Source organism: Wasmannia auropunctata, unplaced genomic scaffold (assembly GCF_000956235.1).
Source record: "Wasmannia auropunctata unplaced genomic scaffold, wasmannia.A_1.0 LD336106.1, whole genome shotgun sequence".
In the NCBI taxonomy this organism is placed as follows: domain Eukaryota; kingdom Metazoa; phylum Arthropoda; class Insecta; order Hymenoptera; family Formicidae; genus Wasmannia; species Wasmannia auropunctata.
Genome location: NW_012026784.1, coordinates 6889976 through 6902621, shown reverse-complemented (window position 1 = coordinate 6902621; position 12646 = coordinate 6889976). Strand labels below are relative to the sequence as shown.

At 47.5% G+C, this 12646-nt stretch overlaps 1 protein-coding gene across 1 annotated transcript; it reads left to right on the top strand.

Moving 5' to 3' along the window:
• Positions 1–3334: 3334 nt before the first annotated feature.
• Positions 3335–12319, top strand: LOC105455244. The gene is made up of 3 exons (XM_011698430.1): positions 3335–3694; positions 5568–5940; positions 7361–12319. The coding sequence occupies exons 1-3, from the start codon at positions 3519–3521 to the stop codon at positions 12089–12091; spliced, it is 5280 nt and encodes a 1759-aa protein (XP_011696732.1). The 5' UTR covers positions 3335–3518; the 3' UTR covers positions 12092–12319.
• The last annotated feature ends 327 nt before the right edge of the window (positions 12320–12646 follow it).

Sequence of the window (12646 nt, the reverse complement as noted above, 5' to 3'; positions counted from 1 at the left end):
CACCGGGGGTATAGCGCGCGACAACGCCGTGATAACGTCGCCACGCGGCCACCGAGGCAGGATAATCGCTCTCTACCGATTTCGCGTAATCGCCGGACGATGGGACTCGCCTACACCGTCCGATTATAAACGACAACGCTGCGAATCACGGAGAATCCCAGGGAAACACGATCGGCGATCGAGCGAGTGTTGCTGCTACGCACCGTCGCTTCGGACTGATAATGTAAAGATAAAATTACCGCTTCTGGTTCTTCAAGAGTTACACACTTGAAAATACGCTCGAATGCTTGAACTGTAACATAGGTATATACATATATATATGCATATATATATATATATATATATATGGAGTGGCAATATAATTTTCGTACGAATAACCGGAATAACACACATCCCCGATATTTGCATTTTCTCTGTCTTGTATTTTCAAACACCGTGAAAGCGCGCTCACCGTCCCCGCGTCGTTTCGATTCAAGGCAGAGACGCATCATTTCGTCTCCGACACCACGTCGCCGCCGCCGCCGCCGCCGCCGTCGTCATCGTCGTCGTGGTTGCTTGCAACCGGCCGAGCGTCACCCACGCGCGCATGGAAACGTCTCTTCTCCTCCTCACTCGTTTATTTATAAGCAAAAAGTAGAGCGCGGTCTACGAGCTTGACGAGGAGTTTGACGTTAACCGTACGGATGACGACTCGCGCGGGATAAGCGAGCGGCCATGCGAGTCGGAGAAGATTATCGGAAGAAATTGCTAGGCGCTCACTTGTACATGCGATCACCCCTCCCCCCTTTCCTCCTGAACGACACCACGCTATATCGGATTTTAAGCGGCCGTCGTACGAACGTCGAGCGAACGTCGTTATAGGACTCCTAAGCGTAACACACACACACACACACACACATACAATGTACTATATATTTACAGACACGATACACACATGCATAACATGTACTGTATATTCTATATATTTTATAAACTGTTGCAAAAGTATGGAGCGTTTCAGACCTACCGGACCATCTTTCAGTCGCGTGATCGTTGACGTGCTTTCGAGCGGAGTTCTTATACTTCAGCGAGACCTCTTAAATCGTGCAGCACGATTCGCCGCATTTAGTTTTATAGATTGAATATCTTGAACGAGTTCTGGATTAAAAGTTTATCTAGAAGCAAGCCTCGCTTAAAGTTGGCTGAGATACGGCACTTCGTTACTTATTTACACTCGTGAAACTTGAATTTCTCATTGTTCATGATTCAAGAACTGTTGGCACTCTATTCTCTCTACGAGAGAACCTCTCGGTTTAACAGTTTGACAGGTCGAAATGACGTGGTACGTCTGGAACACCCTGTATAATACGCGATAGGCATCAAGGAAAAAAAATATATATATAACGTTTTATACGGATTGTCCCGTGATGAATGGTACAATCGAGAAAATACACGCAAAAATAAATCAGACTAGACTAAATTTTTTTTGTACTGAGACTCCGCGTTCAAGAAAGTGGCTTTCAAAAATTGTGGAGCTTATAATGCTTTTCAAACCTAAATGATCGATTTCGATTTATTTTTGTACGTGAAATCAACCCCTCAGTTTTACCATTCGTCACTGAATCCTCTGTATAGTATGCAGGGTGTCACAGAATTATCATCGCTTCTACTGCCACTTCTCGATTAATTTGAACCATTTTGAGCAAAAATGTAAAGTCATTAAGTATGTTACAAGTGTACCGACTTTTATACATTCTCTTTATTTATCTATTGAGCTTGAGAATGAATATAACTGCATCATGACGATACAGGCCAAAATTGTAAGGGAAGACTTAGCTCTTAATTAATCTTTTCGGTACGTGAAAGATGTGCCGGTAATCTTGGGACACCAAATACACGTGTATATACACTGCGGAAAACGTCGTCCGTGTATACAGAGTTACGAATATGTAGAATTACGAACGTGCAGCTTTCGAGAAGAATGCAATGCAGCTGCGTCTTTCTCTACGAATTATTTTTACATTGACCGAGGTGCATTAACAAAGGCGACAGCCGTCGCCATCATCGAGCATTGTATCGCGGTGCCTGGCATCGAGTGCCAAGATGTGACACAATCGCCGAATCCATGTCGCCCGCGCATGACGTTCGTCCGCCTTTATATCTTTCTTTATACGCTCGCGTGCTGCGAGATAACGCGCGCCATCGCAGCGCAGAGAGAGAGAGAGAGAGAGAGAGAGAGAGATTGTTCGAAAGGAAAAAATTTCACTTTCAAATCAAATCACGTAATCTTCGTGTTTTTCTATTATCTCAAGTCGAAACACTTTCCTGCTTCGAGAAACATATACGTATACTTTTTACTCAGATCCATCGAATCGCGCCTGTTTCATCCCGTAGCTGCGAGGAGGATCTTCGAGGAATAATTATCAAGTGGAAACGGAAGAGCGGAGAACCGCGGGTGTGCTCGTGTGAGGCTCATATTTTTTTTATTCTTCTTCCTTTAATTTCTGTAGCGCAGCATCTCGTTTTTTTAAGTCGCATTTTCAATCTGCATGGATATATATATTGTTAATAACAGCAAGAAATACTTAGAGAGAAGCGAATTTGTGCATATAATTAAGTAATGACTAAAAGACCGAGTCGCGTGAAAGCGCTCACACCGCCGACCTTCCACCGATAATTAAGACATCGATAAGTGGTGCTAACGCAACATAGAATACCGCAGCTATACCCTAATTCCCTGCTGCGTTAGCGGCACTCGTCAGCGTCATTTATCGCTGAGAGATGACGACGGTGGCGAGTTCAAGTAGTCCCGTACGCGTTTCACAAGTCACGTCGAGATTCGCTTTCTTCCTTAGTTAACTGCAGATACTAACGTGCACGTTACAGAAATACCGTCGCTTTTGGTACTCAGCCAATCGCGAAAATTCTCATCGACACGATTTTCCCTCTATATACGTTTATCAAACCGAAACCAAATGAAGAAGTGGAGAAACACCAGTCCGTATCTTAAAATTCCCGGCCGAGCGACAATGCATCCGCGGTAGAAAATTTGCGTGGACCGCGGATGCACCAGGTGATCCGGCGGCTCGAACGATCCGAGACAGTGTCGTAGCCCGTCGAATACCGGAGGCTGCTATAAATAATCCGATGTCCTCCCCGGTCGCGCTCACGATGGGCGGCCGAGGGTACAGAAGGGAGTCGCCTAGGAGCCGCTGCAGCGGGCTGCTCTAGCGGGCCGCTCAGCCTCCTCTCTATTCTGTCTCTCTCCCTCTATCTTTCCCTCTTTCTTCCTCTTTCTCTCTCTTTCTCTTTCTGTCTTCTTCCTCTTGCTGTCTCTCCCTCTTCCCTTCGATTCGGGTGGCGAAGGGTATTTCGTGAACGACGTCTCGGGAGGAACGACGAAACGTCGTCGTCGTCGTCGTCGTCGTCGCCGTCGCTCCTTGATCGTCGTTCAGGTAGGCGGATAGAGGAAGAGGAGACTGGAGGTGGATTAGTGCCGGACCTCCGTGTGCGGCCGCGGCGTCTCTCCGGAGGTGGGGATGGAGCCGGAGCAACGAGGACGCACTTCGCGGGCGTCGTCGACGTCGAGCCTCGGACGCGAGGTCCGTTGCGGGTGTCAGTATTACCAGAGCGACTCGCTTCTGCCGGAACGACGTGCTCTCCTCGTCAGACCGTCATCCAGAACGATGCAGCAGCCACCTGCGGTCCGCTGCAGGTCAGTATCCCCCCCTGTACACCAACGTCCCGTCCAAGTCGAAAAACCGACGAGAAACACACTTGGACCCACCCTCCGATCGTCGGCTACGTAAAGCGGGTACCTCCAGGAGGATTACCTGTTCATTTCATCGCAAATATCGGTCGCGCATCGGATAGGTTACACCGTGCGAAACCGCGTCGCGTACCGCCGCTGCTATTTAAGGTTCGCCCGGGTGGCTATAGATAGAAAGCTCGGTCAGCTCCCAAATCCGCCAAGTCCAGTTTCCCCGTCCGCGACCCGCGTGTCCCGCATCCGCGTACCGGTACATCGTGCGCATGCTGCGATGTCCCCGGGATGAGGCTGGACATCTGACGGGACCGTGTTACACTGAACAGAGCGCGTTTGCTGTGGACATTGAGAGTATACCTAATCTAATTCAACGAGTCCGAATCTCGGCTTTACAGAGAAGCAAAAGCATCTTTCCGCTTTACTGAATAAAAATCAGTGCATGATATATTTCAAACAACACGGAAAATACACGAGAAAATACAAGAGATGTCTGAAAAGTAGAGAAAGACAGTTTAAAAAATTTAAGACGTCTCCAGATATTTTTGTCAATATTTGTGTCACATTTTGAACTTTTCTATACCTGAATAGCACTAAAAATTTTAAATTTATCGAATTTATTACCACTCTCAATTTTTGATTTCATTCATAGTAGATAGAATGAGAAATTTTTAGATACAATCGTAATTTTTCATATAGAAAAGTGATGTATTTTCGGAGATCTGTAAAGAGATAAAATGTTATAGAAAGTCGATGGGAAACGTGCGGAGTACTACATCCTTTAAAACAACAGTACAAAAATATAACCGACTTTTCTGCTCGATTCTAAAAAAAGTGAACATAACGCGAAATGACATGAGGGCATGTATCAGTTGATGAGTTTTGTTCGATCGACATGATCTCTTCGATATAGGTATCCTGTGTAATTTTGCCTTGCATTCGTTTACATTGGTCTCTTGAGATTGGAAAGAGGTCAAACATGTGGAATAATACGTCATCAAATGGGAGAAAATAGAAGATATGTAAAACACGAAGTCTAGACAAGTTTAGAATGATCGAATAACGAATTTCGTATTGCTATCAAATGTATTATTTTTTTCTTATAAATACGACTAATTATCGAATATCGTGATATGAAAACAACTTAACCGACATCCCGGGAATAAGAATTCATATTTCATCATGCTATTTTCATCATAACTCTCGAACAAAATTTACATTTTCGATCGTTGCGATTCAGGAGGTTTCAACACTTTCAACGATATTATAGATTATCAATCGCGACTTGTACAATTTTTGCTATACACATTTGTATTCAATACTCCGATTATTAACTTTACCAAAACGGTAAGGAAACCGCCTGACAAAATCTAATCAAGTTATCACATTACATTTTGTTAAAAATACATTCAAAATTTACAGCTTTATGAATGGCAAAGTCATAAGAAGTAAACGTATTTCTCAGTTGTTTAATTAATACATTGATATCATAGTAGTCATCTATAACTGATGCCTGACTTTCCAATCACGTTTTAGTGAAGATCATGCTATCAAAATTATTCAAAAAATAAGTGTCAATTCAACAAAATTTTGAATGGCACATCAAAAGCTAGATGACATTGTAAAGTAGAAAGTACACAATTAATAATTCTTATTTTTAATCAAATCATATCTCATCATTATACGCTTATAATAAAATTCTATTATGGCGTATATGGTAAGACATACAAAACTCTTTGGGTCAACACCGTTATTAATGATTCAATGTTAGCACGCAGTTTTATTTACATGGTCTCACAGTATAAGCGCGAATTCTCGCTTATAGCGAGCACGACTACGAACCGATCGCGCCGCCGCCGCCGCCGCCGCCGCCGTCGCTGCCGCATCCGGCGATGGCACCGGTCGTGCGAATCACCGACACGGACGTGATGCCCGTCGCCGACAGCGACGACAGCATCGACGACCGGGGCCGGTTGCCGCCGGAGTTGACCAGGGACGGCGACGTGATCCTGCCGCTGGATGGCAAAATCGAGGACAGCGCGATGGAGGGCCGCGAGCTCGGCGAAACCGGCGGTGACACCTCCGCCGAGGAGCTGGAACCCACGGCACAGCAGTTTCAGGACAGGCTTGAGGAGCGGTTCCTCACACCTACTCCCTACACCGAGTCGAGAACCGACGGCGAGATTAACACTAGTCAGGTAGAGTTCACAGTTGGGCGCCTGATAAATATTTAAGAAACGTACACGAGGAAGAAGAATTTGGCTGTTGTAGGAAAATTTGTTTAATCCATGAAAACACTTGTGAAACTGCGGGTGGCTAGACAGGGTGGATAGACAGTTTTAAAAGCTATCAGTCAATTTAATGAGATGTTTCTATTATCAGGAATACAGGAACATTTTAAATTGATGATTCAATAACACCGTCTTAGTCTTTCTTCATAAATTTAATTTTTTTATCTCACATATGGAATTTACTGGTTTAATTTGTTTTATTTGACTGTTTTAACTTATATATATGTGAAAATAATAACACCAATCGGTAAATCAATATTCATTGGCCGAGAATCGTGGCTGGTGCGGAGGCATCCTCGTTCGCGAATTGAACAAAAGGGAATAAAATAAAAAAACGGTTAAATATAGCTGCCGCGCGAATCGATAGAGACCCCTCCCCCCGAAATTTAAAAGCTCTCGCCACGAGGCTCGCGGGGCTGGTCTTGTTGTCTTTGGGTTGTTACTCGCGCCGAATATGCCGCCTATATTTAGCGAAACTCGCGTGTAAAAAGGAGGCGCGCGAACGCGAGCGTGTCACTGTCCGATTGTGCAACACCGTCGCACGCAGTACGCTCCAGAAAACTCGAGCTTCTCCATCTCGGTGGCGCAATCGGATCCAAGAATATATATGAGCGTCGTCGGGATATTTATCATCTCACGACCTTGCCGATATTTTTCAATGAGGACGTGAAGTCGTTTCGCGCCGCACAGATTCGCGCCCCGCGTCAGCCCGCGAAAGTCTTCGCGATTTATTTCGGTGGATCCGACAATAGATTCGATGCCGAACCTGACGATGGCTTACCTCTCGCGATTAGCTACAGTGGCTAGCTATTGTACTTCACAGCACTTAAAAATATTCACTTTTAATACACTTTGCGTGTTTCTAAACGGTATTGCATGTCGAATGCTTCGCACGACTCTAATCCATTTTCATGGTGACCTCAAAATGAATTATTTGTAATATTTTAATTCTAACAATTCCAGTTTTTTTTAGAAAATATATAGAAGAGTTTTTACTATTAAAAATGTTTGTATTAACATTCAGATATATTATAAAATTGATGTAGCTCAGAGTTAAAAACATTCGAACATTCGAACATATTTTACATAACATTTGTAAAAAACAAATTCATAATTAATTTATTCTAATTTCATTATTATTAAATCTTGATTAAATTAAAATAAAAATTAAAAAGAATGTTGGCTATATTTCTAATAGTTTCTGAAAATATATAATTTGTATAAACAAAAATTTTTTTAAAACGTCTAGACAATATTGAGAAATTTTTTAAAAAATAAGATTCGCCATTTCTCACATTATTTTTCAGAGAAGCATTTGTCATTCCAGGTAGACTCGTCGGCGATAGAGGAGCTGCCGCGTCAACGCGGCACTCGCGGCCTACCTCAACGCCTGAAGACACAAGCTGGTAAGCTACGCTCTCGGCTCCGTGGTATCCAGCGGCCCATGTTCTCGTTCCCGCAGAAACGGCAGAAGCCCGAAAAAGCAACGACGACAACGACGACGACGACAACGACCATAGTGAGATCGGCGGCGGCGAGTAGCGGCAAGTCGGACAAGTCTCGCAAGCCCGTAGAGAAGCGACCCAGCAGAATCGACCGGATAAAAACATCCATCTCCGAGAAGACGGGGAAATTCAGTCTGCCCGACAGGTCCAAGTTTCACCTACCGGAGAGACCGAAGTTCAATTTCCCGGACAAGTCGCGCTTCCACTTGCCGGACAAGTCGAAGTTCACCATCAAGAAGCCTAACATCCGCCTGCCCGAGGCACTCGCTCGCATTAAGCGGCCGCCTCCCCTGCGCGAGCAACAGCAGCAGCATTCGACAGAGTCCACCGCCGGCTCCAAGCGCAATATCTTCGACTTCGCCACATATCCGCGCATCTTCGACAAGAAGTCCAAGAAACGCGGCGAGTACGCGACGTCCTCGCCCAAGGATTCCAGGGCCCAGTCGGCGGAGAGCGCGACCTATCCTCGCGCGCGGAAGGCAAAATCCTTCGGCGCCAGGTGGGCGCAACGTTTTGGAGACTCGGCTTACGTTCAGGACCAAGATCGTCCGGAGGAAGCGGCGGGGAGCGACGGCTCTCCTCCGTTGCGTCAGAGTTCGATGGAGGAACCGCCGAGATTGTCCGCGAGAACGGAGGAGGAGATATTGGCGGCGGCTCGCGCGATTCCGTGGGAGGATACGAGAAAGCGAGAACAATATGATGAAGAGGAGATACAGTACATGGATTACGAGCAAGAATCGTCAGAGATGTCGGAACGGCATCCCGCTCCCCCGAAGAGATCGCACAAGTCGCGAAGGCGGGAAGAATCGTACGAACACGCGGAAGTGATAGGGATGCATCCGAAATTATATGACGATCAGGAAATCGAACACGTTCATCGAGATGACGATGAAGAGAACGAGGACATGGCGGTACAAGATGATTGGCATGCGAATCAACAGATGATGTACAAGGAGAAATTCAAACCGATCCCGAGGTCGCGATCGTTGGACGAGGACATGCCGCGAGTTCTGGAGCAAGAAAGATACGACGGGGCGTTCATGGCGGTGGATCCGAGGCGATTTAGACCGCGCAAGGCGTCCGAAGAGGAGGAAGGTGAAGAGGAGCACGAGCCTTCCTCGATACAATCGGATCGGGAGCAGCAAGCGTCCAGCGGCAGTTCATGCGATCGAAGGCGTCGCGGAGTGATAGAGGAGATCGACTCGGACGAGTTCTTCCTGCGGGAGAGCGGTATCAGCCAGGACGACATGAATCTGGGCAATTACTTGACCGATGAGATCCGAAATGCTCTCATATCAGAGGTCATCAACGCGTTGCAGGACGACGAGCTACCACCTACTCCGCCTCAACGTCCTGCGAGAACGCGGACTTTGCGGAAGCACAAGGAGGGTTTAGTGGAGTCCAACGAGGCGATACCACCGGTCAGACCGAAACGGGAACGATCGGCGGCGGCGCGACGCAGTCGAGAGGCGTCGACCGAAATGTTCCGCGAGCGCACCAGGAGCGATTCCAGAAGCGACTCTAGACATCGCGTGGTGTACCAGGCGGAGGGAGATCAACCGGAACCACTGCAGGAGCCGTTGGACGACATTGTCGTGGTGAAACCGGTGCGCAGAAAGTCGAGGTCGTCCTTGCGCAGTCACTCGCAGCCGCCGATGGAAACATCGATACTCGCCCCACCGACACCCGTTACTGCTGTACCCGACTCGTCCGCCGCTCTTTCGTCCATGCCACCGGTCGTACCGATACGCAGAAAACGTTCGCATCGGGAAGCGGTGATGGACCGAAGAAACGGTGACGTGGGCGCAACACCGATTTGCAACGGTCATCACGACGAGTGGGAGATCGAGATCATCGAGTCCAGAAAGCCGATAATTCCGGCGAAATCGTCGCGATCGCGGCAATCGGCAGCCGAGCGATTCGCCAACGGTGACGTCGTCATGTCTGCGAGTCACGAGGACATCGAGAATTTGGATGCGCGTCTTGGACGGGAAGACGTCGCGCCGGAGCCGGTACCGATACCGCCGAAAAGACGATCCCGCTCGAGGACATCGGTCGCCGGCGATGAGGACAGGACGTCGCATGGCGCGGAATCTCTGCCGGAGGCCGACTACGTCGAGGAGGACATACCGCGGGAGGAGGAGAACGGTTCGTCGCGCGATGTCTCGGGTTACGCGATCGTGGAGAAGCGGGAGAAGCCGCCTAGACCGCCGCCACCCAGAAGAAAACGCGGCAAGTTCGCCACGATGCCGAAACCGACCCCGCCTAAACGACCTCAACGAGCGTACAGCACTCTGGGGCCCACTAGAACGGGAGACACTAGCATGACGTCGGAGACGATCATCAGCGCGAGTCTAGTACCGTCCGAATCCGCGCCGTACATCGAGGTCGGCGCGGATGAAGTTGAACATCGGGATCTTCGCAGCGGCAAATTGCTCAACAGGATCCAAGGTCGTCCACTTCCGGCACCGCCGCGACCACCCAGGGCGAGGAAAGACCGCGCGATAGTCGGACGACCTCGCACCCCGTTCGAATACGCGGAGACAAATGAGGCAACAACGGCGACGCAGACCGATCCATTGCCGGACGATATGGTGATCGAGGAGATAACCCAGGCAAAACTCATAATGACTCCTTCCAGATCGGGCTCGCAAATAATGGTATCGATGGAGCGTATCCCCAGTCCAAGTAGAACGGCCACACCTCCCGTACCTCCGCTACCGATGCCACAATTTCTACGAAAAGAGGAAAAAAAAGAGGAGGAAGAAGATGAAGAAGAAGAAGAAGAAGAGCAGCTCCCAGGAGAAGAGGACATCCGAATGGCGTACGACACGGTGTCGCTAACGTCACCGTCACCCACGAGAGAGATCGACTTGAAGAACAAGCACAGATCGGCGCCACATCTGGAGGAACGCATCACGGAAGAATCGCAATCGCGGCCACAAGTCAAGTCGAGTCTGCTGTCCGACGAGCCGTTGAGAATCAGCAGTCTCGAGGTCGGAGATTTAAAGGTCGATCGACTGAGCGTGTCGCAGATAGAAGCTCACAAGATCGTCGCGTCCGAAGTGGACGCGATGATGATCACGGCGTCGGAATTGAGAGGCGGCGGTTCCATGGAGGAGAGTTTGTCGCCTGCCATCATCAGAGAGCTGATGGCGATCAGGAGCCACTTGGAGACCGTGGTGACTACCCAGGCGCAAGAGAGACATCGTGAGAGCGAGAAGGAGTCCGCGAGCCACAAGATAACCGACATTCCCACCACGGATGATAGTCCAGTTCAGGAGCGGCAACCTGCTTCGCAGGACGTTCCACCGGAAACGGCGAAGCCCAGTGAGACTGTCGTGAACGAACCAGCGTCCACGGAAGAGAAGGCCGAGGCTGGCGAGGACCAAAAGGTTGTTAAAACAAACGTAGTAGATGTCAGGGACAAAGAGATATCACATCCCCTCTTAGTTGCTCAAACCAAAGAATTCCCACCCCCACAGACACTTACGATAGATACATTAGAGACCAAGGGTAAAGACGAATCCACCACACACTTGCTCACGGTCGCTCAAGATAAGTCCTTACGAATTTTAGATTCCGAACACCCCCTAACTTTGAGTTCACGAACCACGTCGGGCTCCCACGTGGATGAATCTCGTGCTTCATATCCTCCGTCGGATGCGCCCTCAGCCCGGCCCTCCGAATCGAGAGAGTCGCCGGAGCGCGTCGGCGAATCTCCAAGTATCTCTGTCCAGACTACTACTACTACTATTACTACTTCTACTACTATTACTACTACTGCTACTGCTACTGCTACTGCTACCACCGAGCTGAGCGCAACGTCTACAGGTCTTCGTGGCAGCAAAGACGATGTGTCCGATAGTAAAGAACAAACCCCTCGCACTTCAAGATCTAGATCCCCCTCGCCTAGCAAAAGTATGCGGCAAACCGCGTCTCCGGTCCGTTCATTGCCACCAGCCATCTCCGTGACTCCCGATATGCCCGATTCAAGCCCTGTATCAGGACACGGTGGTACCTCGGCGGAAGCTAAGCCGCAACGTGCCGTCATTTCCTATTCTTCGGACGCGAGACACGATGTCTCTAAAGACGGTCAGCCCAAGCGTGCTGTTATTTCGCACTCTTCCGACGAGAGAGAAAGCTCCCTTACGGAAAAGCAACGGGAGTCCTCTCAATCGCCAGTATCCTCCTTTCCCCTAAGCTCGACTCACTTCATCGCCTTTCCAGCTTCCGAAATTCCGGCTCAATTCTTTTCTCTGAGAAGTGAAACGCCAACGAGTCAACGCTCCGATACGGAACCCGGTGTTATAGACACTACGCAGCAGCTTCTTCGAGCACTTCGTTCGACCGGTATAAGAGCCATGAGGTGTCTCATAAGGTATCTAACGTCCACGTTAAGTGTGGATGACACGAGAGAGAAGGTCAGAGAAGTGGAATTAGCGATATGCGCCCTGTTACTTCTGATCGTAGGCTTGTTGATATATTATTTTAGTAACACGCGGATTGTAACACATCATCATCATTGGGATTACTTCAATCCCCCTCAATAGCACCTTCGCAATCCATTTCGCCTACATCGTGTACACAAATTCGTAAATAATTCATTGGTTCGTAGAAATTAAAATTTCGTACCTGTAATTGTATAAATCTGTTTTGTACGATTTTGTCTCGAAAAAAAAAAATACCGACTAGAACACGACAAAGTAAGGAGAATTCGAATGGAATTAGAGTTCTTGTACACATATTAGAATAAAACGAAGTGCCAGGTTTGTAAGAAACGAATTGTAATTATACATATATATCATTAATATATGCCAAATATACAATTATAAACTTTAATATTTTAAGGACACTACGACAGTTCTTAATTAATTTTATGTGGTACACATATATATACATACATACATCAGTCAATAATAAGAAAATATATTATTTAATTCGAACCTTTGCTTTTCTAATTTCTTGTCGGAGAATAATTTCTATTTACTTTTTACTTTCTCCTAAAGTACACCTTGTTTTTTCTCATGTAGAATAATGTGCACTTAAAGTTTTAACAGATATTTCGATATGATAATTAATGCTTCTTTCTTTCTTACAACCATGAT

Bases quoted from the DNA above. Each gene is read 5' to 3' on its own strand.
- LOC105455244 (XM_011698430.1), top strand. From the start codon at position 3,519: ATGGAGCCGGAGCAACGAGGACGCACTTCGCGGGCGTCGTCGACGTCG. The intron at 3,695-5,567 runs GTCAGTATCCCC...TCTCGCTTATAG, and splicing joins CCACCTGCGGTCCGCTGCAG to CGAGCACGACTACGAACCGA. The intron at 5,941-7,360 runs GTAGAGTTCACA...TTGTCATTCCAG, and splicing joins GCGAGATTAACACTAGTCAG to GTAGACTCGTCGGCGATAGA.